The 27,817-nt window shown below is 56.8% G+C and overlaps 3 protein-coding genes across 4 annotated transcripts in view; 2 read left to right on the top strand and 1 right to left on the bottom strand.

The window, feature by feature from the left end:
* The first annotated feature begins 7,213 nt into the window (after positions 1-7,213).
* Positions 7,214-14,128, top strand: LOC138681069 (lactoylglutathione lyase-like). Its single transcript, XM_069768303.1, has 6 exons — positions 7,214-7,365; positions 11,514-11,596; positions 11,866-12,006; positions 13,158-13,222; positions 13,369-13,458; positions 13,763-14,128. Exons 1-6 carry the CDS (start codon positions 7,282-7,284, stop codon positions 13,849-13,851), a joined length of 552 nt encoding a protein of 183 aa, XP_069624404.1. The 5' UTR covers positions 7,214-7,281; the 3' UTR covers positions 13,852-14,128.
* A 2,199-nt stretch (positions 14,129-16,327) lies between these two features.
* BTBD9 (BTB domain containing 9) overlaps positions 16,328-27,817 on the top strand; it is a 170,261-nt gene continuing 158,771 nt past the window's right edge. For both annotated transcript variants that reach the window (XM_069768302.1, XM_069768300.1), the window contains exons 1-2: positions 16,328-16,469; positions 22,612-22,816. In XM_069768302.1, coding sequence (XP_069624403.1) covers positions 22,632-22,816 — 185 coding nt within the window. In that variant the 5' untranslated portion in view covers positions 16,328-16,469; positions 22,612-22,631. The remainder of the gene's footprint in view (positions 16,470-22,611; positions 22,817-27,817) is intronic.
* LOC138637629 (fibril-forming collagen alpha chain-like) lies at positions 19,096-22,550 on the bottom strand. The gene is made up of 2 exons (XM_069726467.1): positions 20,719-22,550; positions 19,096-20,560 (listed from the first exon to the last, which is right to left on the bottom strand). The coding sequence occupies exons 1-2, from the start codon at positions 22,548-22,550 to the stop codon at positions 19,096-19,098; spliced, it is 3,297 nt and encodes a 1,098-aa protein (XP_069582568.1).

The following is a 27,817-nucleotide window of genomic DNA, read 5'->3' as shown; positions in this document are numbered from 1 at the left end:
TGTACGGCCGTAGAGGAACGTATAATACGGATCCGTAATATACGCCTAAAAGGACTAGACCCATTGAGAATCATGGTGCCGTATGTTTAGCGAGTTTTACGTACGTAGATTATGCGCTCTTACGCACGTAAAACTCGCATGTGTGACGGCGGCCTAATTCTTTCATCTTGATTAGTGTAAAATGCCCAGAAATAAAGAAAAATATTTAGAATTGAGAGTCCTCAGTGGTTGATACCTTTTAATGGCTAACTGAAAAGATGGTAGCAAATTGCAGCTTTCCAGACTACACAGGTCCCTTCATCAGGCTTAGACTAATAGAAATTCTGAAGAATAACATATTTATGCACAAAAGAGCACAGAAAAATGCCATAGATAAGACAGGTGATGTGAAGCAGAATTACCATTATGTGAGTGATAAACAGTTGTGTCCATAAATATTGGAACATAGATAAGGAGTGTGAATGTTTTATTGTCCTCTGATTGGGGTCTGGTTCTATGTTATAATGACCCCACAAGGTCTGAGGAGCAAATTCCTTAATTGATGTAAAAAGACATAAATCCATGCGACACATTCATTCCTGCACTGAGAGTGTCAAAGGTCGTCATCAGTTTATATTCCCAGACCCTTCTGTCTGTCTAAGATTTTAAGTTACCTTTTAATACAAGTAATTTCATGTCCATAATGTTATGATCGGGGAGACAAAAATGTATTGCCACAGGTAGATCCATCTTTTTCTCTTATTGTCAACATGAGAGAAACATCCCTGTATCAGAAGCCAATCGACCGTCCAACATACCTTAAATGGGACAGTTTCCATCTAAAACACATAAAAAAACTCTATTGTCTACAGCCAAGCCATCAGATAGAATCGTATATGTTCCAACCCCATGGATAGGGATGAACACCTTGGTCGCCTCAGAAAGACCTTTTTGAATCAGGGCGACCATCCAAGAACAATTGAACACCAGATCACAAGAGCCACCAGAATATCAAGGAATCACCTGCTACATTACAAAGCTAAAGAAGAAAATAACCGGGTACCTCTAGTGGTTACCTACAATCCAAATCTGGAGGTGCTAAGGGGAGCTGCACGGAAATTACAACCTTTACTGCAAAAAGATGCCCAATTGCAATCCATTTTTCCAGACCCCAGACTACTGTGTTTTAGGCAGCCCCCAAATCTAAGAAGCATCATTGTCAAGAGCTCTCTGTCCACTCCAACAGCTGCAGGAACCTTTCCTTGCAACCAGAAAAAATGTAAAACCTGTCCATTCATAATGACCACGGACAAGATAAAGATCCCCAATTCACATCAGGACTACAAGATCCCAGGTACTTTCAGCTGTGACACTTCTAATGTGGTGTACCTAATTATTTGTACTAAATGTCCAACTGGGGGTCTGTATGTGGGGGGAGACAGGGCAGAAACTGAGAACAAGGATGAATTCTCATCGCCACACAATAAGAGAAAAAAGAATGGATCTACCTGTGGCAATACATTTCTGTCTCCCTGATAACAGCACCATGGACTTGAAATTACTTGTATTAAAAGTTGACTTCAAATCTCAGCGAGACAGAAGGATCTGGGAATATAAACTGATGACGACCTTTGACACTCTCAGTGCAGGAATGAATGTGTCACATGGATTCATGTCTTTTTACATCAATTAAGGGATTTGCTCCTCAGACTGTGTGGGGTCATCACAACACAGAACCAGACCCCAATCAGAGGACAATAAAACATTCACACTCCTTATCTATGAAGTGTTCCAATATTTATGGACACAACTGTTTATCACTCACATTATTATTATTATTTTATTATTATTATTATACATTTTTATAGCGCCATTTATTCCATGGCGCTTTACATGTGAATACGGGGCAAATATAGACAAATACATTAAACATGAGCAGATAACAAGGCACACGAGTACATAAGGAGGGAGGACCCTGCCCGCGAGGGCTCACAGTCTGCAGGGGGTGGGTGAGGATACACTAGGAGAGGGAAGAGCTGGCTGTACGGCTGTTCAGTAGGTTGAGGATCACTGCAGACATTACCCAAAGACTCCAGTACAAAACCTTAACCATGACGTACAAAGCCATCCACAACCTGTCTCCTCCATACATCTGTGACCTCGTCTCCGGGTACTTTCCTGCACGCAACCTCCGATCCTCACAAGATCTCCTACTCTACTCCCCTCTTATCTCCTCTTCCCACAATCGTATACAAGATTTCTCTCGCGTATCACCCCTACTCTGGAACCCTCCACCACAACATATCAGACACATACCATCGAAACCTTCAAAAAGAACCTGAAGACCCACCTCTTCCGACAAGCCTTCGACCTCCAGTAACCACTGATCGACCAAACCGCTGCATGACCAGCTCTACCCTCGCCTACTGTATGCTCACCCATCCCTTGTAGATTGTGAGCCCTCGCGGGCAGGGTCCTCTCTCCTGTACTAGGCGGCACTTGTAATGATTAAGATTATTGTACTTGTTTTTATTATGTATATCCCTCCTCACATGTAAAGCGCCATGGAATAAATGGCGCTATAATAATAAATAATAATGGTAGTTCTGCTTCACGTCACCTGTCTTATCTATTGCTTTATTTCTGTGCTCTTTTGTGTATAAATATGTGATTCTTCAGAATTTCTTTTAGTCTGTGCCTGATGAAGAGACCTGTGTAGTCTCAAAAGCTGCAATTTGTTACCATCTTTTCAGTTAGCCATTAAAAGGTATCAACCACTGAGGACTCTCAATTCTAAATATTTTTCTTTATTTCTGGGCATTTTACACTAATCAGGATGAAAGAATTAGAGGAATGGGTGTAGATATAGACTGAAAGTCTCGTGCTATGGAATAACTAGTAACATATACTCCGTGTAATAATCATCATCTCAGGGGCTATGTGTCCGTCCGCAGTAGTCTTCCTTCATTTTCAGACTCTCTGACAAGCAGTGTGGAGCCTAATCAAAGTTTACCATTTTTCTCTTGTGGGATTGTCTCCCTCAGTAAGGCTGGTTTCACATTTGTGTTTAAAAATGCAGCGTTTTTAACGCAAACGCATTTGATGAAAAAAAGGGGTTAAACGCTGCGTTTTTAGACGCAAGCGTTTTTGCATGTTTTAAAAGAAACGTGGCATTTTGACGCGTTTTTTCCTGCATTTGCGTTTTTGAAACGCATTATGAGAAGTGTGTGACAGCTGCCAATCATCAAAATCAACTAGAAAACCCACTATAAACAGAAATAGCTAGGGTTAGGATCCCTAGCAACCCTAGGGATCCTAACCCTAACGATCCTAACCCTAGGGATCCTAACCCTAACCCCAAACCTAACCCTAGGAATCCTAACCCTAACCCCAAACCTAACCCGAGGGATCCTAACCCCAAACCTAACCCTAGGGATCCTAACCCTAACGATCCTAACCCTAGGTATCCTAACCCTAACCCCAAACCTAACCCTAGGGATCCTAACCCTAACGATCCTAACCCTAACCATCCTAACCCCAAACCTAACCCTAGGGATCCTAACCCTAGGGATCTTAACCCTAGGGATCCTGACCCTAACTCTTAGGGTTAGGATCCCTTAGGGTTGGGGGGTAGCTTATCAGTGTGTATTCTTGTGTTTTTCTATTAAAACGCATGCAAACGCATGTGCTTAAAAACGCATGTGTTTACATAGACATCAATAAGTTTTTTTTGCGGCAAAAAAACGCCGCTAGAAATTACTACATGTTGCATTTCTGCAAAACGCATGCATAGAAACGACGCATGCGTCGTCAAAACGCGGCAAAACGCACGCAAAAAAAACACATGCGTTTTTAATGTTAAAGGGAACCTGTCACCCCCGTTTTTTGAGATTGAGATATAAATACTGTTAAATAGGGCCTGCGCTGTGCGTTACTATAGTGTATGTAGTGTACCCTGATTCCCCATGTATGCCGAGAAATACATTACCAAAGTCGGCGTTTTCGCCTGTCAATCAGGCTGGTCTGGTCAGGTGGGCGTGTTCACAGCGTTCTTTTCTTCCCCAGGTTTCCGTTGGTGGCGTAGTGGTGAGCGCATGTCCAAGGTCCGGATTCCCTGTGCCCACGTGAAGACACAGCGCGCGATCTGCGCTGTCATTCCTTTCATCGGTGCGGGCGGCCATCTTCCTGGGGCCGCGCGTGCGCAGATGTAGTGCTCTGCTGCACGGGGCTTCAGGAAAATGGCCGCGGGATGCCGCGCGTGCGCAGAAGAGATCGCGGCGGCCATTTTCCCAAAGCCGAGTTTGCATCTCGGCTTTGGGAAAATGGCCGCCGCGATCTCTTCTGCGCACGCGCGGCATCCCGCGGCCATTTTCCTGAAGCCCCGTGCAGCAGAGCACTACATCTGCGCACGCGCGGCCCCAGGAAGATGGCCGCCCGCACCGATGAAAGGAATGACAGCGCAGATCGCGCGCTGTGTCTTCACGTGGGCACAGGGAATCCGGACCTTGGACATGCGCACACCACTACGCCACCAACGGAAACCTGGGGAAGAAAAGAACGCTGTGAACACGCCCACCTGACCAGACCAGCCTGATTGACAGGCGAAAACGCCGACTTTGGTAATGTATTTCTCGGCATACATGGGGAATCAGGGTACACTACATACACCATAGTAACGCACAGCACAGGCCCTATTTAACAGTATTTATATCTCAATCTCAAAAAACGGGGTGACAGGTTCCCTTTAAGTATAGGGAAAAAAACGCATGCTTTTTTTGCGCTAAAACGCAAATGTGAAACCAGCCTAATACAGACTGCATGTTATATCTTTGTATCCAGGGCACTGCAGGCTTCCCTAGCTCTCATGTATCAGCACAGCTTCTATCCTGCACCTATTTCCTCTACCACCGAGGACTCTCAATTCTAAATATTTTTCTATCCACTGGGGAGCATAGTACAAAGATATATATCTTTCCTGTATCAGAAATAAATAAGCATAAAGTGCAATAATCGGACAAAGCTGCAAACTGCTTGGCTGACCCTGGCACAGACTTTATGGGTGAGATTAACCATGGCCTTACTATCTTTTCCTATTTAAGGTTATACAACAAGCTATTGATATGGCCCAACTAGGATCATGCACTGCTGCACTGTATTAGGCACTATGCACTCTTTTGTAATAGCTTAATATATATATATATATAGCATGGCATGTTCTTCGTGCTTTGTTGAACTGAACCCATGGTGCGATTTCAGTGTTCTTTGTCCCCCGTATACGAGCTCTGTCTGTACCTTGTCTATGAAGTCTGTATATATTGTGTTTACATTAATAAATTTGTTACATTTTTTTAAGTAATGGTTTTGGGATTATATGCTCCGAGTTCTGTTGTAGGATATATTTGGTAGAGGAGTTTTCCCTGATATTCAGTGGTTGTCCAATCTATGGGTGTATCCTTGTGACTTCTTGATTGATATGCATCAGTGGAACCTGTTTTTAAAGCTGCAAACTTGTATCAACTCCACAACCTGAAGACACAGCTTCTGCAATGTGGAGACTGTGCCCCCTGCTGGAGGCACAGGCCAACTGCAGGGAAGTCTGTTATCTGCAGTGACTGCTGCCATCTAGTGGCACAATAACAGAATGCAGGACTTGTGGATACTGTACCCTATAAACAAGCTCTTCTTTGGGTTTTTTGCCACCACCTGTGGTGGAATTCCATGCCAAAATTTTAAATATCTCTCACTTTATCTTTCTTTTCACTTCTGAACATTGAAATAAGCACAAATGAGTTAATGATGGCGCCAAACCATAGATTGTTGCAGCTTTTAGCCACTGCTGTAAGAGCTGTGCCTCACCAATAAATGTGGCGCTTCACACACAGGTCCAGTGATGGCTCCTATTATTAGATGTCAGGCGCGCCAGGTGATATTTATATTATTTATTGTACTCAGCCTAAATGTATATATTTTTTTAAATTGTCAAAAACTTTTACAGAATTTTAGAAATTATTAAAAGATTATTTTCTGCATTACCGCTATACAGCAGTGACCGGAGCCAGCCCCGTAAATACCGCAGCGTTCATCTGCTCAGGTGCCCACCGGCCCTCCAGCAATGTGACCACGGGCCCCCGGGAAGACCCCTGTGTCGCCATCGTGCCCCACAGCCTCCGGCCGGGGTCAGCGTCCGCCATATACTGCAATAGATGGAAGAAGCGGAGCAGTCAGCGGAGCGCAGGAGCCGTCAGCAGGGCGCAGGAGCCGTCAGCGGAGCGCAGGAGCCGTCAGCGGAGCGCAGGAGCCGTCAGCAGGAGCGCAGGAGCCGTCAGCGGAGCGCAGGAGCCGTCAGCAGGAGCGCAGGAGCCGTCAGCAGGAGCGCAGGAGCCGTCAGCGGAGCGCAGGAGCCGTCAGCGGAGCGCAGGAGCCGTCAGCGGAGCCCAGGAGCCGTCAGCGGAGCCCAGGAGCCGTCAGCGGAGCCCAGGAGCCGTCAGCAGGAGCGCAGGAGCCGTCAGCGGAGCGCAGGAGCCGTCAGCAGGAGCCGTCAGCAGGAGCGCAGGAGCCGTCAGCGGAGCGCAGGAGCCGTCAGCAGGAGCCGTCAGCGGAGCGCAGGAGCCGTCAGCGGAGCGCAGGAGCCGTCAGCGGAGCGCAGGAGCCGTCAGCAGGAGCGCAGGAGCCGTCAGCGGAGCGCAGGAGCCGTCAGCGGAGCGCAGGAGCCGTCAGCAGGAGCCGTCAGCAGGAGCCGTCAGCAGGAGCCCAGGAGCCGTCAGCAGGAGCGCAGGAGTCGGGCTGCTAACACCGCACAATGTATGGACAGGGAGCTAATAAATAAATTACATAGAAAACGCTGCCGCCTGTTCTATGGTTATAAACGAAAAAAGGCCAATCAAAATATGAAATTGTTTCATCTATGAAACTGTAATAAAATAAATAAAATCCCAAAGTTGATTTTCAGAGGCTGCAGAATCATCAAGTGTCCCACAATAATATCAGGAAAGTCTCTGTCCGGCCTCACGCGATGACCTCCGCTGTCACCTCCGCTCTCCCCGCGGCCTCCGCTGATTTCTGCGCTTCATTCTCAGTGACCTAGAATCCAACTACTTGTTGCTCCGCCCTGTCATGACGTATGGGACGTTTGACAGCTTATCAACCAATCAGAGGCGGAGCTCTTTTCCAATTAGGAGATGTCTAGGAGCCAGGTGCCGGTAGCCCCACCCACTTTTCGTTGATTGGTTACAGGTGGTCTTTATGGGTGGGAACTAACCTTGTGACGTCACCGGGCTGTGGTCGAGGAGGTTTGTCGCTGACATGACGGCGGAGGTGCAGGAGCTGCGCGGTCTGAGCGATGAGGCGGCCGCCGCGGCCTGCAGGGACCCGGAGCCTGAAACCAAGGTACCGAGAGGCCGCGCCGCGCTGCGCTGACAGTCCCGGTACGGGGAGTCCTACTGTCCCTGCACCGATAGGAGGTGACGGCCCCCCCCCCCTGCACCGATAGGAGGTGACGGCCCCCCCCCTGCACCGATAAGAGGTGACGGCCCCCCCCCCTGCACCGATAAGAGGTGACGCCCCCCCCTGCACCGATAAGAGGTGACGGCCCCCCCCCCTGCACCGATAGGAGGTGACGGCCCCCCCCCTGCACCGATAGGAGGTGACGGCCCCCCCCCCTGCACCGATAGGAGGTGACGCCCCCCCCCCTGCACCGATAGGAGGTGACGGCCCCCCTCCCTGCACCGATAGGAGGTGACGGCCCCCCCCCCTGCACCGATAGGAGGTGACGGCCCCCCCCCCTGCACCGATAGGAGGTGACGGCCCCCCCCCTGCACCGATAGGAGGTGACGGCCCCCCCCCCTGCACCGATAGGAGGTGACGGCCCCCCCCCCCTGCACCGATAGGAGGTGACGGCCCCCCCCCCCTGCACCGATAGGAGGTGACGGCCCCCCCCTGCACCGATAGGAGGTGACGGCCCCCCCCCCTGCACCGATAGGAGGTGACGGCCCCCCCCCCTGCACCGATAGGAGGTGACGGCCCCCCCCCTGCACCGATAGGAGGTGACGGCCCCCCCCCCTGCACCGATAGGAGGTGACGGCCCCCCCCGCACCGATAGGAGGTGACGGCCCCCCCCCCGCACCGATAAGAGGTGACGGCCCCCCCCCCCGCACCGATAGGAGGTGACGGCCCCCCCCCCCCTGCACCGATAGGAGGCGACGGCCCCCCCTCCTGCACCGATAGGAGGCGACGGCCCCCCTCCTGCACCGATAGGAGGCGACGGCCCCCCTCCTGCACCGATAGGAGGCGACGGCCCCCCTCCTGCACCGATAGGAGGCGACGGCCCCCCTCCTGCACCGATAGGAGGCGACGGCCCCCCTCCTGCACCGATAGGAGGCGACGGCCCCCCTCCTGCACCGATAGGAGGCGACGGCCCCCCTCCTGCACCGATAGGAGGTGACGGCCCCCCCCCCCGCACCGATAGGAGGTGACGGCCCCCCCCCCTGCACCGATAAGAGGTGACGGCCCCCCCCCCCGCACCGATAGGAGGTGACGGCCCCCCCCCTCCTGCACCGATAGGAGGCGACGGCCCCCCTCCCGCACCGATAGGAGGCGACGGCCCCCCCTCCTGCACCGATAGGAGGCGACGGCCCCCCTCCTGCACCGATAGGAGGCGACGGCCCCCCTCCTGCACCGATAGGAGGCGACGGCCCCCCTCCTGCACCGATAGGAGGCGACGGCCCCCCCTCCTGCACCGATAGGAGGCGACGGCCCCCCTCCTGCACCGATAGGAGGCGACGGCCCCCCTCCTGCACCGATAGGAGGCGACGGCCCCCCTCCTGCACCGATAGGAGGCGACGGCCCCCCTCCTGCACCGATAGGAGGCGACGGCCCCCCTCCTGCACCGATAGGAGGCGACGGCCCCCCCTCCTGCACCGATAGGAGGCGACGGCCCCCCCTCCTGCACCGATAGGAGGCGACGGCCCCCCTCCTGCACCGATAGGAGGCGACGGCCCCCCTCCTGCACCGATAGGAGGCGACGGCCCCCCTCCTGCACCGATAGGAGGCGACGGCCCCCCTCCTGCACCGATAGGAGGCGACGGCCCCCCTCCTGCACCGATAGGAGGCGACGGCCCCCCTCCTGCACCGATAGGAGGCGACGGCCCCCCTCCTGCACCGATAGGAGGCGACGGCCCCCCCTCCTGCACCGATAGGAGGCGACGGCCCCCCTCCTGCACCGATAGGAGGCGACGGCCCCCCTCCTGCACCGATAGGAGGCGACGGCCCCCCTCCTGCACCGATAGGAGGCGACGGCCCCCCTCCTGCACCGATAGGAGGCGACGGCCCCCCTCCTGCACCGATAGGAGGCGACGGCCCCCCTCCTGCACCGATAGGAGGGGACGGCCCCCCTCCTGCACCGATAGGAGGGGACGGCCCCCCTCCTGCACCGATAGGAGGGGACGGCCCCCCTCCTGCACCGATAGGAGGCGACGGCCCCCCTCCTGCACCGATAGGAGGCGACGGCCCCCCTCCTGCACCGATAGGAGGCGACGGCCCCCCTCCTGCACCGATAGGAGGCGACGGCCCCCCTCCTGCACCGATAGGAGGCGACGGCCCCCCTCCTGCACCGATAGGAGGCGACGGCCCCCCTCCTGCACCGATAGGAGGCGACGGCCCCCCTCCTGCACCGATAGGAGGCGACGGCCCCCCTCCTGCACCGATAGGAGGCGACGGCCCCCCTCCTGCACCGATAGGAGGCGACGGCCCCCCTCCTGCACCGATAGGAGGCGACGGCCCCCCTCCTGCACCGATAGGAGGCGACGGCCCCCCTCCTGCACCGATAGGAGGCGACGGCCCCCCTCCTGCACCGATAGGAGGCGACGGCCCCCCTCCTGCACCGATAGGAGGCGACGGCCCCCCTCCTGCACCGATAGGAGGCGACGGCCCCCCTCCTGCACCGATAGGAGGCGACGGCCCCCCTCCTGCACCGAAAGGAGGCGACGGGCCCCCCCCCCCCCCCCTGCACCGATAGGAGGCGACGGTCCCCCCCCCCCCTGCACCGATAGGAGGCGACGGTCCCCCCCCCCCCCCTGCACCGATAGGAGGCGACGGGCCCCCCCCCCCCCCCCCCCCCCGTGCACCGATAGGAGGCGACGGGCCCCCCCCTGCACCGATAGGAGGTGTTGGGGGGGGCCCCCCCCCCCCTCCTGCACGGATAGGGGGTGACTGTGCCCCTGCACTGGGTGATCCTGAATCTCTCTCGGCCTCTGGTTTATGAGTCTTGTAAAGATTTCATGGAGTTTCGGGCTCCGTCATCGTCTCCTCACAACATTCCACCTCCATTCCCAAAGGCCCTCGCTGTGCGGCTGCACTCGCACGTCATCACTGTTCCCGCACTCTGATATTGTGACGAATCCTGAGCCCAGTTGGCCTGTGCTCCTCGTGTTACTGCTGGTTCAGTGTCTGCCCTGTACTGGGCATCAGGGCCGCGCCGTCTCGTGGCTGGGGAAGTTGTTGCGGGTCGCGCCATCTCGTGGCTGGGGGAAGTTGCGGGTCGCGCCGTCTCGTGGCTGGGGGAAGTTGCGGGTCGCGCCGTCTCGTGGCTGGGGGAAGTTGCGGGTCGCGCCGTCTCGTGGCTGGGGGAAGTTGCGGGTCGCGCCGTCTCGTGGCTGGGGGAAGTTGCGGGTCGCGCCGTCTCGTGGCTGGGGGAAGTTGCGGGTCGCGCCGTCTCGTGGCTGGGGGAAGTTGCGGGTCGCGCCGTCTCGTGGCTGGGGGAAGTTGCGGGTCGCGCCGTCTCGTGGCTGGGGGAAGTTGCGGGTCGCGCCGTCTCGTGGCTGGGGGAAGTTGCGGGTCGCGCCGTCTCGTGGCTGGGGGAAGTTGCGGGTCGCCCCGTCTCGTGGCTGGGGGAAGTTGCGGGTCGCGCCGTCTCGTGGCTGGGGGAAGTTGCGGGTCGCGCCGTCTCGTGGCTGGGGGAAGTTGCGGGTCGCGCCGTCTCGTGGCTGGGGGAAGTTGCGGGTCGCGCCGTCTCGTGGCTGGGGGAAGTTGCGGGTCGCGCCGTCTAGTGGCTGGGGGAAGTTGCGGGTCGCGCCGTCTCGTGGCTGGGGGAAGTTGCGGGTCGCGCCGTCTCGTGGCTGGGGGAAGTTGCGGGTCGCGCCGTCTCGTGGCTGGGGGAAGTTGCGGGTCGCGCCGTCTCGTGGCTGGGGGAAGTTGCGGGTCGCCCCGTCTCGTGGCTGGGGGAAGTTGCGGGTCGCCCCGTCTCGCGGCTGGGGGAAGTTGCGGGTCGCGCCGTCTCGCGGCTGGGGGAAGTTGCGGGTCGCGCCGTCTCGCGGCTGGGGGAAGTTGCGGGCTGCGCCGTCTCGCGGCTGGGGGAAGTTGCGGGCTGCGCCGTCTCGCGGCTGGGGGAAGTTGTTGTGGGCTGCGCCGTCTCGTGGCTGGAGGAAGTTGTTGTGGGCTGCGCCGTCTCGTGGCTGGGGGACGTTGCGGGTCGCGCCGTCTCGTGGCTGGGGGGTAATTGTTCAGATTTTTGCTCATGTTTCTTTTTTTTCTCCTTTCAGGATTTCATGATGCAGCAGACGATGCTCCGGATCAAAGACCCCCAGAAATCGCTGCCGTTCTACACCCAATGCCTCGGCATGACGTGAGTTTAGAGACCCCCCTATTATAACCACGTCCGCTCCCCCTGTAGCTTCTGCTTTCAGCTGATTGACTATTAAATGCCTCTGTGCATCCCATATTGTAAATGCTCCCGGCCGTGTCCTCCCGGGGTGACTATGGGGGCTGTCAGGGGGGATATTATGGAGCGTCTAGTCACGTGCGCAGCGTCTTCATGGGGTGATCATGGGTCATTAGGCCGCGTCCTTGGGTTATTACGGGTGCGGTCGGGATCACGGCTGTTTTCTACCTCAGGCTCCTCCAGAAGCTCGACTTCCCCTCGATGAAATTCTCCTTGTATTTCGTGGGCTACGAGGACAAGAAGGACATCCCCGAGGACCTCAAGGAGCGAACGGCCTGGACCTTCTCCCGCAAGGCCACCCTGGAGCTCACACAGTAAGGTCCATTCTCCTCCAGATCTGCTGTTCCCCATTGCCACGGATCCCTCTCCGTGCTGCCGCTAATTCGTCACGTATCCGCTCTCAGCACGTGACTTGGGGCTGTGCCTGCAAGGGTTAATCTCTCACCACTCTGTCCAGCATTCAACCTCTGTCCTATGCTGTAATGGGAACATAAATCACACACCGACCCAGGCCACACACCTGCTCATATGCGCTGCCACCACTCACCGAACACACGGGCGATGAGTCCCGGAAATATTACTAATACTGTCAACCATTCATAAGGCTCACACACCTTAGGCTATGGATTCTTTAGAACATACAAGGTTCAACTGTTAAAGTTTTATGCTTTAATACAAAAAGTACAGTGCTTACAGTAAAGAAAAAGTATAAAAATATGGTAATAAAGACATACAGGTATGCAAAACAGCATAAAATAAACAGGAGAAAACTTACAGAAATAGCTAACTTGTAATCTGCTTCTGCTCCCTGAGGGGGGGAATGGACTGGAACACATCAGTGTCTCAGGCTGCCCTCACATGTGAACAATTTTGAATGTATACATGCCAAATTTATAGAATCACCCTGAAGGTCAGATTTTTAGACCAGCCCCTCACGTTGATATTCTAATTGCTTGTTTTTGCTGGGACCACGGCTGTGCCCCCAATGAATATATTATCATTATATATTGTCTCTGAGATTCTTTGTGTAAAGCTTCCCACAGATAGATAGTGTTGGGCTGTAATTTCTCTTCAAAGAGCTAGGAGGTGTCAAATGTTCCCTTTCTTCTTGGTTCCCAGCACGACCCCCTGGTGAGATTGGAGACAGAAGTCTGCTGTCTCAGGAAAATACGTATTGACACCTGGGTGAGACCTGCAGCCTTCAGGACAGATGTCACACAATAAACCTACATAGTTCACTGCACACATATTTTTATACATATTTCGCTACACCCATACTTTACCCTGCAGCTGTGATCAGTGACTCGGCTGCATCCTCTGGAATATAATATGAACAGCCCAGACAGCTGTGCTGCCACTCCCCATGCTTTACACTGCAGCTTGGCTCCAGCAGTGGGGTACAGGGGTCTGCTCAGTGATGAGGGGTCTTCCCCCACCTCCTCTGACCTCAGTTTATTTCCTGCAGTAACTGGGGAACCGAGAACGACGAGAAGCCGTATCACAATGGGAACTCCGACCCCCGAGGTTTTGGTAAGTCATCACCAGAACCGCAGAAATGAGCATGGACAGACAGCAGGCTATTGTCCCCTGTTGTCAGCCGTCCCGGCACACTGCTGCTGGTGGCTGGCCCTTTCTTTCGCCGAGCTGATCCGTCCACTCTGCTTCTTTTTCTCCAGGTCACATCGGCATCGCGGTACCAGACGTTTATGCGGCTTGTAAAAGGTTTGAGAAGCTCGGCGTCACCTTCGTGAAGAAACCAGACGATGGTAAATAAAACTCAGGACTGCTCGACTGAAAGCTGCGTGAAGTAGGAAAGCTCAGCTGTGACCTGCCCATGCTCTAGTCGCACCCGGAGCTGCCACAAGACTCCTCTGACGTGATGAGGGGATGGAGTCTGAGAGCAGCGGAATCTTGATTGCAGCTTGGGATGTGACTGAAGGATGTGTGTGTCCCATAATGGTGCATAGCAGAGCTTTCAATGTGAGCGCAGGAGACTCTTGCAGCTCTGGCTGTGACTGGAGCATGAGTTGTGAGCAGATGGATTTTTGAGCTTTATGACTTATTTTCCAGGTAAGATGAAGGGATTGGCGTTTGTTCAGGATCCTGACGGTTACTGGATCGAGATCCTCAGCCCCAACAACATGATGTCCATTGTGTAAATGCCGCGGATCGTGCGCTGGACGCCGCCTGACGCTTTGGTTTCACGTGGGAACTTTGTGTTGTTGCTGCGGAAGTTGCAGGCGGCGGTCACCCTGCAGAGCGTTGCACCACATCCCTGCGCCGTCCGCTGCAGTGTCGCAGTCATGTGACACCCCCCCCCAGGTCCGCCATCATCAGTGTTACCCCAGATTTAGTGCCTTAAGCGGAGTGCGCCAATGTGAAATGCAGCCACTGCGCTCAAATATGCTAATAAACTGGACAGTCTTGGTGAGAGTGTCTGCTGGGAGTTGTAGTCTTTATTTCATACAAATGTTAAGAAGTGATGAATAATGGCAGGAACAGCCGCAACGAGCGTCTTCAGGAGAGAGCGGCTCACACAGCGGGGTGCTGTAGTGTGTGTGTTTTTTTTTTTTTTTCTCTTTTCAGGGCTGGAGTGGCTCTTTAAATGTAAGCTCCCTGAGTCGCGGCTGTGTGAGAGCCTGTGTGCTGGGATCTCCGTCCGTGTGCTGGGATCTCCGTCCGTGTGCTGGGATCTCCGTCCGTGTGCTGGGATCTCCGTCCGTGTGCTGGGACTGTCACACAGCCGCGGAGCCGAACAGCCGGCACGATCCGGGGAGCCGGGTTATTCGGGGAGCGCTGTAGCTGCTGAATAAGAGGAACCTGGGTAAATTCGCTCCTCTCTAGTTCTAACGGCTTTTGTAAACCATGTCTGCAAGTGGCTTCTGTGCCCCGGCTGTTATGGAGGGACTGTGCTCACACACGGCTGCTGGCCGGGGCGGGGGGCTCACAGGTTCCCTTCATTGTCTGCAGAGCTGCTGATGGTCTTTGCTACGATGGAGACGTCTATAGTTCTGGATTGCTTGCATCGTGCGTTACTAAATCGAAGCGCTGCATCATGTGAGTGACGAGCTTTCATACTTTATGGGAATGGATTGTGTCCGCGTATATACAGGGTGGGCCATGTATATGGATACACGAAAATAAATTGGGAATGGTTGGTGATATCAACTTCCTGTTTGTGGCACATTAGTAAATGGGACGGGGAAAACTTTTCAAGATGGGGGGTGACTTCATTTTGTAGTCGGCCACTTTGGATCCAACTTTTTTTCCAATGGGAAGAGGGTCATGTGACACATCAAACTTATTGAGAATTTCACAAGAAAAACAATGGTGTGGTCGGTGTTAACTTTATTCTTTCATGAGATATTTACAAGTTTCTCTTTGCTTACAGCCATTGACATGTTGCAGAGGTGAACACGTGAGGAGCGGGTAGAAATTGTGTTGATGTCTGGGGAACGCAGTACCCGGGTCATTGCAGCAGATTTCAATGCAAGACGCCCTACACAAGAGCACTGTCACCATTCCCATCTTATTTAGATGTATCCATAGAAATGGCCCACCCAAAAACGTTTGCCTCATCACTGGTCATAGTGTTCTGTGTAAACTGAGGGTCCGGTTCCAATTTTTGTTTTGCCCATTCTGCAAATTCAGCGGGCCGATCTGGGTCACCAACCATTCCCATTACATTTAGGTGTATCCATATACACGGCCCACCCTGTAGTTTCCACTGGTGGGGGCTTCTGCTGTTCGGGCACCTCAGGGGCTCGACCACTGTGACATGGCGTCTGCAATCTCTTAATGCTCCGAGTCGCCCATCCCTGAGCCGATGGCCCACCCGAGTCTCTGGACGCGGGGTATCGTGCATGCAGGAGACCTCACACAGCGGAGCGTCCATTCTCTCCTCTTACCCTTCTGAAAATGAAAATTGTGCCGCCTCAGCAACAAAAAAAAAATTTTTCATTTACAGGCGACGATAATTCCTGTGAAACTAAAGGGTTAAACGTGTTGAATGTGGGAGTCGGTGCACTGAGGGGTGCAGATGTCACAGTGGGGTCTTATTTTCTGACATCTCGGCCCCTCAAAGTCCCTTCAAAAGTGACCAGGGCCAAAAAAAACGCCGATAATGTGAACGTCATTGAAAAACAATTTAAGAACCAAGAAGTCACTAGAAGACGTCTGTCGCCATGGAGACGGGGCTGACGTGTTCCACCAGATCTATACTCAAAATAAATACAAATTCAACAATTGCACATTTGCAAAAATTTTAGACAAATTTTAGATATTTTTAAAACTAAACACAAATTCTATCGCCCGCCATGTATCACTAACCAGAAGTGCCGGAGAGACGGGCCCAGCATCGCTGCTCAGGCCTCACGTTTCCCACTGTTACAATGACGCTTCTATTCACCGCCGGTCTAGCGGTGTCCACACTAGTTGAGTACTGGACAGACCCTTTAAGGGGTTAAACTTCCTGCCTAGTTCTCTGTGATCACATGACGTGATTGTTTAGGTCACATGATCTCTCTACTGATCACGTGTTGAGCTAGGGCGCCATTTTCTTGAAGTCCACTGTACAGTACGGGCGGTATACGCCCGGCGACCAGTGCGGCTGTGGCAGGAAAGGTACGATGTCTGTCTGCTGATGGTGTGAGGGCAGGACGTGCCAGGAGTAAACATGGCCGACCGCACAGGAACGTCTGACGTCACGGCGCATGCAGACGTTCGGTGGGCGGGGCCGTCTGAGGCGCAGGAAGGAGCTGTCAGTGCGCCGCGGCCGGTGAGTGACACCTCAGTATATCTGTCATGTGCGGCCCCCGAGTCACATCCCCCACACGGGAGCAACCGGCGTAATACTGCCTGCCGCCGCGTATGTGTGCAAGGGTCCGTGTATAGCAGGCGTATCATACGGAAGGATGGACTGTGCGTTATATTCCCTCCGTGCGTTAAATATCCTCCTCCCCCCGTGCGTTATGTATCCTCCTCCCCCCGTGCGTTATGTATCCTCCTCCTCCACCGTGCGTTATATATCCTCCTCCCCCGTGCGTTATGTATCCTCCTCCCCCCCGTGCGTTATGTATCCTCCTCCCCCCCGTGCGTTATGTATCCTCCCCCCGTGCGTTATGTATCCTCCCCCCGTGCGTTATATATCCTCCTCCCCCCGTGCGTTATATATCCTCCTCCCCCCGTGCGTTATATATCCTCCTCCCCCCGTGCGTTATATATCCTCCTCCCCCCGTGCGTTATGTATCCTCCTCCCCCCGTGCGTTATATATCCTCCTCCCCCCGTGCGTTATATATCCTCCTCCCCCCGTGCGTTATATATCCTCTTCCCCCCGTGCGTTATATATCCTCTTCCCCCCGTGCGTTATATATCCTCCTCCTCCCCCGTGCGTTATATATCCTCCTCCCCCCGTGCGTTATGTATCCTCCCCCCGTGCGTTATATATCCTCCTCCCCCCGTGCGTTATATATCCTCCTCCCCCCGTGCGTTATGTATCCTCCTCCCCCCGTGCGTTATATATCCTCTTCCCCCCGTGCGTTATATATCCTCCTCCCCCGTGCGTTATATATCCTCCTCCCCCGTGCGTTATATATCCTCCTCCCCCCGTGCGTTATGAATCCTCCTCCCACCGTGCGTTATATATCCTCCTCCTCCCCCCGTGCGTTATGTATCCTCCTCCCCCCGTGCGTTATATATCCTCCTCCCCCCGTGCGTTATATATCCTCCTCCCACCGTGCGTTATATATCCTCCTCCCCCCGTGCGTTATATATCCTCCTCCCCCCGTGCGTTATATATCCTCCCCCCGTGCGTTATATATCCTCCTCCCCCCGTGCGTTATATATCCTCTTCCCCCCGTGCGTTACATATCCTCTTCCCCCCGTGCGTTATATATCCTCCTCCCCCCGTGCGTTATATATCCTTCTCCCCCGTGCGTTATATATCCTTCTCCCCCCCCGTGCGTTATATATCCTCCTCCCCCCGTGCGTTATATATCCTCCTCCCCCCGTGCGTTATATATCCTCCTCCCCCCCGTGCGTTATATATCCTCCTCCCCCCGTGCGTTATATATCCTCCACCCCCCGTGCGTTATATATCCTCCTCCCCCCGTGCGTTCTGTATCCTCCTCCCTCCTTGCGTTCTGTATCCTCCTCCCCCCGTGCGTTATGTATCCTCCTCCCCGCGTGCGTTATGTATCCTCCTCCCCGCGTGCGTTATATATCCTCCTCCCCCCGTGCGTTATATAACCTCCCCCGTGCGTTATATATCCTCCTCCCCCCGTGCTTTCTGTATCCTCCTCCCTCCTTGCGTTCTGTATCCTCCTCCCCCCGTGCGTTCTGTATCCTCCCCCCGTGCGTTCTGTATCCTCCTCCCCCTGTGCATTCTGTATCCTCCTCCCCCCGTGCGTTATATATCCTCCTCCCCCCGTGCGTTCTGTATCCTCCTCCCTCCTTGCGTTATGTATCCTCCACCCGTGCGTTATGTATCCTCCTCCCCGCGTGCGTTATGTATCCTCCTCCCCCCGTGCGTTATGTATCCTCCTCCCCCCGTGCGTTATGTATCGTCCTCCCCCCGTGCGTTATATATCCTCCTCCCCCCGTGCGTTATATATCCTCCTCCTCTCCTCCCCCCGTGCGTTATATATCCTCCTCCCCCCGTGCGTTATATATCCTCCTCCCCCCGTGCGTTATATATCCTCCTCCCCCCGTGCGTTATATATCCTCCTCCCCCCGTGCGTTATATATCCTCCTCCCCCCGTGCGTTATATATCCTCCTCCCCCCGTGCGTTATATATCCTCCTCCCCCCGTGCGTTATATATCCTCCTCCCCCCGTGCGTTATATATCCTCCTCCCCCCGTGCGTTATATATCCTCCTCCCCCCGTGCGTTATATATCCTCCTCCCCCCGTGCGTTATATATCCTCCTCCCCCCGTGCGTTATATATCCTCCCCCCGTGCGTTATATATCCTCCTCCCCCCGTGCGTTATATATCCTCCTCCCCCCGTGCGTTATATACCCTCCTCCCCCCGTGCGTTATATATCCTCCTCCCCCCGTGCGTTATATATCCTCCCCCCGTGCGTTATATGTCCTCCTCCCCCCCGTGCGTTATATGTCCTCCTCCCCCCCGTGCGTTATATATCCTTCTCCCCCCCCGTGCGTTAAATATCCTCCCGCCGTGCGTTAAATATCCTCCCGCCGTGCGTTAAATATCCTCCCCCCCCCCCGTGCATTATATATCCTCCTCCCCCCGTGCGTTATATATCCTCCTCCCCCCGTGCGTTATATATCCTCCTCCCCCCGTGCGTTATATATCCTCCTCCCCCCGTGCGTTATATATCCTCCCCCCGTGCGTTATGTATCCTCCTCCCCCCGTGCGTTATGTATCCTCCTCCCCCCGTGCGTTATGTATCCTCTCCCCCCCCCCCCCCATTCTCCGTGTGTTGTATATCGCCCTCGTGTCGCCCGTCTCCCCTTCTCGCCCCTGGTGCAGGCTTTGCCCTCGTGTCGCCCGTCTCCCCCCCTGGTGCAGGCTTTGCCCTCGTGTCGCCCGTCTCCCCCCCTGGTGCAGGCTTTGCCCTCGTGTCGCCCGTCTCCCCCCCTGGTGCAGGCTTCGCCCTCGTGTCGCCCGTCTCCCCCTCTCGCCCCTGGTGCAGGCTTCGTCCTCGTGTCGCCCGTCTCCCCTCTCGCCCCTGGTGCAGGCTTCGTCCTCGTGTCGCCCGTCTCCCCTCTCGCCCCTGGTGCAGGCTTTGCCCTCGTGTCGCCCGTCTCCCCTCTCGCCCCTGGTGCAGGCTTCGCCCTCGTGTCGCCGTCTCCCCCTCTCGTCCCTGGTGCAGGCTTTGCCCTCGTGTCGCCGTCTCCCCCTCTCGTCCCTGGTGCAGGCTTCGTCCTCGTGTCGCCCGTCTCCCCTCTCGCCCCTGGTGCAGGCTTCGCCCTCGTGTCACCCGTCTCCCCCTCTCGCCCCTGGTGCAGGTTTCGCCCTCGTGTCGCTGTCTCCCCCTCTCGCCCCTGGTGCAGGCTTCGCCCTCGTGTCGCCGTCTCCCCCTCTCGTCCCTGGTGCAGGCTTTGCCCTCGTGTCGCCGTCTCCCCCTCTCGTCCCTGGTGCAGGCTTCGTCCTCGTGTCGCCCGTCTCCCCTCTCGCCCCTGGTGCAGGCTTCGTCCTCGTGTCGCCGTCTCCCCCTCTCGCCCCTGGTGCAGGCTTCGTCCTCGTGTCGCCCGTCTCCCCTCTCGCCCCTGGTGCAGGCTTCGTCCTCGTGTCGCCGTCTCCCCCTCTCGTCCCTGGTGCAGGCTTCGTCCTCGTGTCGCAGTCTCCCCCTCTCGCCCCTGGTGCAGGCTTCGTCCTCGTGTCGCAGTCTCCCCCTCTCGCCCCTGGTGCAGGCTTCGTCCTCGTGTCGCCCGTCTCCCCCTCTCGCCCCTGGTGCAGGCTTCGTCCTCGTGTCGCCGTCTCCCCCTCTCGTCCCTGGTGCAGGTTTCGCCCTCGTGTCGCAGTCTCCCCCTCTCGCCCCTGGTGCAGGCTTCGTCCTCGTGTCGCCCGTCTCCCCCTCTCGCCCCTGGTGCAGGCTTCGTCCTCGTGTCGCCCGTCTCCCCCTCTCGCCCCTGGTGCAGGCTTCGTCCTCGTGTCGCCGTCTCCCCCTCTCGTCCCTGGTGCAGGTTTCGCCCTCGTGTCGCAGTCTCCCCCTCTCGCCCCTGGTGCAGGCTTCGTCCTCGTGTCGCCCGTCTCCCCCTCTCGCCCCTGGTGCAGGCTTCGTCCTCGTGACGCCCGTCTCCCCCTCTCGCCCCTGGTGCAGGCTTCGTCCTCGTGTCGCCGTCTCCCCCTCTCGTCCCTGGTGCAGGCTTCGTCCTCGTGTCGCCCGTCTCCCCCTCTCGTCCCTGGTGCAGGCTTCGTCCTCGTGTCACCCGTCTCCCCCTCTCGCCCCTGGTGCAGGCTTCGCCCTCGTGTCGCCCGTCTCCCCCCCTGGTGCAGGCTTCGTCCTCGTGTCGCCCGTCTCCCCCTCTCGTCCCTGGTGCAGGCTTCGTCCTCGTGTCACCCGTCTCCCCCTCTCGCCCCTGGTGCAGGCTTCGTCCTCGTGTCGCCCGTCTCCCCCCCTGGTGCAGGCTTCGCCCTCGTGTCGCCGTCTCCCCCTCTCGTCCCTGGTGCAGGCTTCGTCCTCGTGTCGCCCGTCTCCCCCTCTCGCCCCTGGTGCAGGCTTCGTCCTCGTGTCGCCCGTCTCCCCCTCTCGCCCCTGGTGCAGGCTTCGTCCTCGTGTCGCCCGTCTCCCCCTCTCGCCCCTGGTGCAGGCTTCGTCCTCTGTCGCCCGTCTCCCCCTCTCGTCCCTGGTGCAGGCTTCACCCTCGTGTCGCCCGTCTCCCCCTCTCGCCCCTGGTGCAGGCTTCGTCCTCGTGTCGCCCATCTCCCCCTCTCGTCCCTGGTGCAGGCTTCGTCCTCGTGTCGCCCATCTCCCCCTCTCGTCCCTGGTGCAGGCTTCGTCCGCGTGACGCCGTCTCCCCCTCTCGTTCCTGGTGCAGGCTTCGTCCTCGTGTCGCCCGTCTCCCCCCCTGGTGCAGGCTTCGTCCTCGTGTCGCCCATCTCCCCCTCTCGCCCCTGGTGCAGGCTTCGCCCTCGTATCGCCCGTCTCCCCTCTCGCCCCTGGTGCAGGCTTCGTCCTCGTGTCGCCCATCTCCCCCTCTCGTCCCTGGTGCAGGCTTCGTCCTCGTGTCGCCCATCTCCCCCTCTCGTCCCTGGTGCAGGCTTCGTCCTCGTGTCGCCCATCTCCCCCTCTCGCCCCTGGTGCAGGCTTCGTCCGCTTGACGCCCGTCTCCCCCTCTCATCCCTGGTGCAGGCTTCGTCCTCGTGACGCCCGTCTCCCCCTCTCGTCCCTGGTGCAGGCTTCGTCCTCGTGTCGCCGTCTCCCCCTCTCGCCCCTGGTGCAGGCTTCGCCCTCGTGTCGCCGTCTCCCCCTCTCGCCCCTGGTGCAGGCTTCGCCCTCGTGTCGCCCGTCTCCCCCTCTCGCCCCTGGTGCAGGCTTCGCCCTCGTGTCGCCGTCTCCCCCTCTCGCCCCTGGTGCAGGCTTCGTCCTCGTGTCGCCCGTCTCCCCCTCTCGCCCCTGGTGCAGGCTTCGTCCTCGTGTCGCCCGTCTCCCCCTCTCGTCCCTGGTGCAGGCTTCGTCCTCGTGTCGCCCGTCTCCCCCTCTCGCCCCTGGTGCAGACTTCGTCCTCGTGTCGCCCGTCTCCCCCTCTCGCCCCTGGTGCAGGCTTCGCCCTCGTGTCGCCCGTCTCCCCCTTTCGCCCCTGGTGCAGGCTTCGCCCTCGTGTCGCCCGTCTCCCCCTTTCGCCCCTGGTGCAGGCTTCGTCCTTGTGTTGCCCGTCTCCCCCTTTCGCCCCTGGTGCAGGCTTCGCCCTCGTGTCGCCCGTCTCCCCCTCTCGCCCCTGGTGCAGGCTTCGCCCTCGTGTCGCCGTCTCCCCCTCTCGCCCCTGGTGCAGGCTTCGTCCTCGTGTCGCCCGTCTCCCCCTCTCGCCCCTGGTGCAGGCTTCGTCCTCGTGTCGCCCGTCTCCCCCTCTCGTCCCTGGTGCAGGCTTCGTCCTTGTGTCGCCCGTCTCCCCCTCTCGCCCCTGGTGCAGGCTTCGTCCTCGTGTCGCCCGTCTCCCCTCTCGCCCCTGGTGCAGGCTTCGCCCTCGTGTCGCCCGTCTCCCCCTTTCGCCCCTGGTGCAGGCTTCGCCCTCGTGTCGCCCGTCTCCCCCTTTCGCCCCTGGTGCAGGCTTCGTCCTCGTGTCGCCCGTCTCCCCCTCTCGCCCCTGGTGCAGGCTTCGCCCTTGTGTCGCCCGTCTCCCCCTTTCGCCCCTGGTGCAGGCTTCGCCCTCGTGTCGCCCGTCTCGCCCTCATGTCGCCAGTCTCGCCCTCGTGTCCCTGTCTTCCCTCCTCACCCGTCCGTCCTTTCTTCCAGGGCTGCAGTTGGGCTCCAGGATGAGTAACAGTCACCCCCTGCGTCCGTACACGGCGGTCGGAGAGATCGACCATGTGCACATCCTCTCGGAGCACGTGGGCGCCCTGATCAGCGGCGAGGAGTACAGCGACGTCACCTTCGTGGTGGACAAGATGCGGTTTCCTGCGCACAGAGTCATCCTCGCCGCCCGCTGCCAGTACTTCAGGTATGACGCGCCGTCTCCATCGTGCAGGATCTCTGCTTGTTGTCAGTGGCTGGAATCTTACCTCATCAGTCAGGATTTTTATTTTTCTACTGAAACATTGTACCAAATCCTCAGCTGTGCTGACAGGACAAGGACGGTGCTTGTGTTAATTCTTGTGAGTTCTTATTCATTGACGGCAAGAAGAGAACAATAGTGGAAACAAAGTATATGTGACGGCACGGGGTGTAGGGCGGTGCGTGTAGGGTGTATGCGGGGTGTATATATTTGGGGGCCGCCCGCTGTCCATGTACTCATGTGTCTCCCTGTATGTCGCTCTACGCAGGGCGCTGTTATATGGAGGGATGAGGGCGCAGTGTGGGGGGTGTATATATTCGGGGGCCGCCCGCTGTCCATATACTCATGTGTCTCCCTGTATGTCGCTCTACGCAGGGCGCTGTTATACGGAGGGATGAGTGTGGGGGGTGTATATATTCGGGGGCCGCTCGCTGTCCATATACTCATGTGTCTCCCTGTATGTCGCTCTACGCAGGGCGCTGTTATACGGAGGGATGAGGGCGCAATGTGGGGGGTGTATATATTTGGGGGCCGCCCGCTGTCCATATACTCATGTGTCTCCCTGTATGTCGCTCTACGCAGGGCGCTGTTATACGGAGGGATGAGGGCGGAGTGTGGGGGGTGTATATATTCGGGGGCCGCCCGCTGTCCATGTACTCATGTGTCTCCCTGTATGTCGCTCTACGCAGGGCGCTGTTATACGGAGAGATGAGTGTGGGGGGTGTATATATTCGGGGGCCGCCCGCTGTCCATATACTCATGTGTCTCCCTGTATGTCGCTCTACACAGGGCGCTGTTATATGGAGGGGTGTATGGCGGTGTATTGCGGGGTGTATATATTTGGGGGCCGCTCGCTGTCCATATACTCATGTGTCTCCCTGTGTGTCGCTCTACGCAGGGCGCTGTTATATGGAGGGATGAGGGCGGAGTGTGGGGGGTGTATATATTTGGGGGCCGCTCGCTGTCCATATACTCATGTGTCTCCCTGTATGTCACTCTACGCAGGGCGCTGTTATACGGAGGGATGAGGGCGGAGTGTGGGGGGTGTATATATTTGGGGGCCGCTCGCTGTCCATATACTCATGTGTCTCCCTGTATGTCGCTCTACACAGGGCGCTGTTATACGGAGGGATGAGGGCGGAGTGTGGGGGGTGTATTGCGGGGTGTATATATTCGGGGGCCGCCCGCTGTCCATATACTCATGTGTCTCCCTGTATGTCGCTCTACACAGGGCGCTGTTATATGGAGGGATGAGGGCGCAGTGTGGGGGGTGTATATATTCGGGGGCCGCCCGCTGTCCATATACTCATGTGTCTCCCTGTATGTCGCTCTACACAGGGCGCTGTTATATGGAGGGATGAGGGCGCAGTGTGGGGGGTGTATATATTTGGGGGCCGCTCGCTGTCCATATACTCATGTGTCTCCCTGTATGTCGCTCTACGCAGGGCGCTGTTATATGGAGGGGTGTAGGGCGGTGTATTGCGGGGTGTATATATTCGGGGGCCGCCCGCTGTCCATATACTCATGTGTCTCCCTGTATGTCGCTCTACGCAGGGCGCTGTTATACGGAAGGATGAGGGCGCAGTGTGGGGGGTGTATATATTTGGGGGCCGCCCACTGTCCATATACTCATGTGTCTCCCTGTATGTCGCTCTACGCAGGGCGCTGTTATATGGAGGGATGAGGGCGCAGTGTGGGGGGTGTATATATTTGGGGGCCGCCCACTGTCCATATACTCATGTGTCTCCCTGTATGTCGCTCTACGCAGGGCGCTGTTATATGGAGGGATGAGGGCGCAGTGTGGGGGGTGTATATATTTGGGGGCCGCTCGCTGTCCATATACTCATGTGTCTCCCTGTATGTCGCTCTACGCAGGGCGCTGTTATACGGAGGGATGAGGGCGGGGTGTAGGGCGGTGTATTGCGGGGTGTATATATTTGGGGGCCGCTCGCTGTCCATATACTCATGTGTCTCCCTGTATGCCGCTCTACGCAGGGCGCTGTTATACGGAGGGATGAGGGCGGAGTGTGGGGGGTGTATATATTCGGGGGCCGCCCGCTGTCCATATACTCATGTGTCTCCCTGTATGTCGCTCTACACAGGGCGCTGTTATATGGAGGGGTGAGGGCGGTGTATTGCGGGGTGTATATATTTGGGGGCCGCTCGCTGTCCATATACTCATGTGTCTCCCTGTATGTCGCTCTACACAGGGCGCTGTTATACGGAGGGATGAGGGCGGTGTATTGTGGGGTGTATATATTCGGGGGCCGCCCGCTGTCCATATACTCATGTGTCTCCCTGTATGTCGCTCTACGCAGGGCGCTGTTATATGGAGGGATGAGGGCGGAGTGTGGGGGGTGTATATATTTGGGGGCCGCTCGCTGTCCATATACTCATGTGTCTCCCTGTATGTCACTCTACACAGGGCGCTGTTATACGGAGGGATGAGGGCGGAGTGTGGGGGGTGTATTGCGGGGTGTATATATTTGGGGGCCACTCGCTGTCCATATACTCATGTGTCTCCCTGTATGTCGCTCTACGCAGGGCGCTGTTATACGGAGGGATGATGGCGGAGTGTGGGGGGTGTATATATTTGGGGGCCGCTCGCTGTCCATATACTCATGTATCTCCCTGTATGTCGCTCTACGCAGGGCGCTGTTATACGGAGGGATGAGGGCGCAGTGTGGGGGGTGTATATATTTGGGGGCCGCTCGCTGTCCATATACTCATGTATCTCCCTGTATGTCGCTCTACGCAGGGCGCTGTTATACGGAAGGATGAGGGCGCAGTGTGGGGGGTGTATATATTTGGGGGCCGCCCACTGTCCATATACTCATGTGTCTCCCTGTATGTCGCTCTACGCAGGGCGCTGTTATATGGAGGGATGAGGGCGCAGTGTGGGGGGTGTATATATTTGGGGGCCGCCCACTGTCCATATACTCATGTGTCTCCCTGTATGTCGCTCTACGCAGGGCGCTGTTATATGGAGGGATGAGGGCGCAGTGTGGGGGGTGTATATATTTGGGGGCCGCTCGCTGTCCATATACTCATGTGTCTCCCTGTATGTCGCTCTACGCAGGGCGCTGTTATACGGAGGGATGAGGGCGGGGTGTAGGGCGGTGTATTGCGGGGTGTATATATTTGGGGGCCGCTCGCTGTCCATATACTCATGTGTCTCCCTGTATGCCGCTCTACGCAGGGCGCTGTTATACGGAGGGATGAGGGCGGAGTGTGGGGGGTGTATATATTCGGGGGCCGCCCGCTGTCCATATACTCATGTGTCTCCCTGTATGTCGCTCTACACAGGGCGCTGTTATATGGAGGGGTGAGGGCGGTGTATTGCGGGGTGTATATATTTGGGGGCCGCTCGCTGTCCATATACTCATGTGTCTCCCTGTATGTCGCTCTACACAGGGCGCTGTTATACGGAGGGATGAGGGCGGTGTATTGTGGGGTGTATATATTCGGGGGCCGCCCGCTGTCCATATACTCATGTGTCTCCCTGTATGTCGCTCTACGCAGGGCGCTGTTATATGGAGGGATGAGGGCGGAGTGTGGGGGGTGTATATATTTGGGGGCCGCTCGCTGTCCATATACTCATGTGTCTCCCTGTATGTCACTCTACACAGGGCGCTGTTATACGGAGGGATGAGGGCGGAGTGTGGGGGGTGTATTGCGGGGTGTATATATTTGGGGGCCACTCGCTGTCCATATACTCATGTGTCTCCCTGTATGTCGCTCTACGCAGGGCGCTGTTATACGGAGGGATGATGGCGGAGTGTGGGGGGTGTATATATTTGGGGGCCGCTCGCTGTCCATATACTCATGTATCTCCCTGTATGTCGCTCTACGCAGGGCGCTGTTATACGGAGGGATGAGGGCGCAGTGTGGGGGGTGTATATATTCGGGGGCCGCCCGCTGTCCATATACTCATGTGTCTCCCTGTATGTCGCTCTACGCAGGGCGCTGTTATACGGAGGGATGAGGGCGGTGTATTGCGGGGTGTATATATTTGGGGGCCACTCGCTGTCCATATACTCATGTGTCTCCCTGTATGTCGCTCTACGCAGGGCGCTGTTATACGGAGGGATGATGGCGGAGTGTGGGGGGTGTATATATTTGGGGGCCGCTCGCTGTCCATATACTCATGTGTCTCCCTGTATGTCGCTCTACGCAGTGCGCTGTTATACGGAGGGATGAGGGCGGTGTATTGTGGGGTGTATATATTTGGGGGCCGCCCGCTGTCCATATACTCATGTGTCTCCCTGTATGTCGCTCTACGCAGGGCGCTGTTATACGGAGGGATGATGGCGGAGTGTGGGGGGTGTATATATTTGGGGGCCGCCCGCTGTCCATATACTCATGTGTCTCCCTGTATGTCGCTCCACACAGGGCGCTGTTATACGGAGGGATGAGGGCGGTGTATTGCGGGGTGTATATATTTGGGGGCCACTCGCTGTCCATATACTCATGTGTCTCCCTGTATGTCGCTCTACGCAGGGCGCTGTTATACGGAGGGATGATGGCGGAGTGTGGGGGGTGTATATATTTGGGGGCCGCTCGCTGTCCATATACTCATGTGTCTCCCTGTATGTCGCTCTACGCAGTGCGCTGTTATACGGAGGGATGAGGGCGGTGTATTGTGGGGTGTATATATTTGGGGGCCGCCCGCTGTCCATATACTCATGTGTCTCCCTGTATGTCGCTCTACGCAGGGCGCTGTTATACGGAGGGATGATGGCGGAGTGTGGGGGGTGTATATATTTGGGGGCCGCCCGCTGTCCATATACTCATGTGTCTCCCTGTATGTCGCTCCACACAGGGCGCTGTTATACGGAGGGATGAGGGCGGGGTGTAGGGCGGTGTATTGTGGGGTGTATATATTCGGGGGCCGCTCGCTGTCCATGTACTCATGTGTCTCCCTGTATGCCGCACTACGCAGGGCGC

This window comes from Ranitomeya imitator, chromosome 5 (assembly GCF_032444005.1).
Source record: "Ranitomeya imitator isolate aRanImi1 chromosome 5, aRanImi1.pri, whole genome shotgun sequence".
In the NCBI taxonomy this organism is placed as follows: domain Eukaryota; kingdom Metazoa; phylum Chordata; class Amphibia; order Anura; family Dendrobatidae; genus Ranitomeya; species Ranitomeya imitator.
Note: the sequence above shows the minus strand (reverse complement) of the source record. Positions and strands in the feature narration are given on the sequence as shown.

Excerpts from the sequence above, each read along its gene's own strand:
- LOC138681069 (XM_069768303.1), top strand. The coding sequence starts at position 7,282 with ATGACGGCGGAGGTGCAGGAGCTGCGCGGTCTGAGCGATGAGGCGGCC. Across the intron at positions 7,366-11,513 it reads ACCCGGAGCCTGAAACCAAG|GATTTCATGATGCAGCAGAC; the intron begins GTACCGAGAGGC and ends TTCTCCTTTCAG. Across the intron at positions 12,007-13,157 it reads GCCACCCTGGAGCTCACACA|TAACTGGGGAACCGAGAACG; the intron begins GTAAGGTCCATT and ends TATTTCCTGCAG.
- LOC138637629 (XM_069726467.1), bottom strand. The coding sequence starts at position 22,550 with ATGAGGGCGAGACGGGCGACACGAGGGCGAAGCCTGCACCAGGGGCGA. Across the intron at positions 20,561-20,718 it reads GGGGCGAGAGGGGGAGACGG|GGACGAGAGGGGGAGACGGG; the intron begins GTGACACGAGGA and ends AGCCTGCACCAG.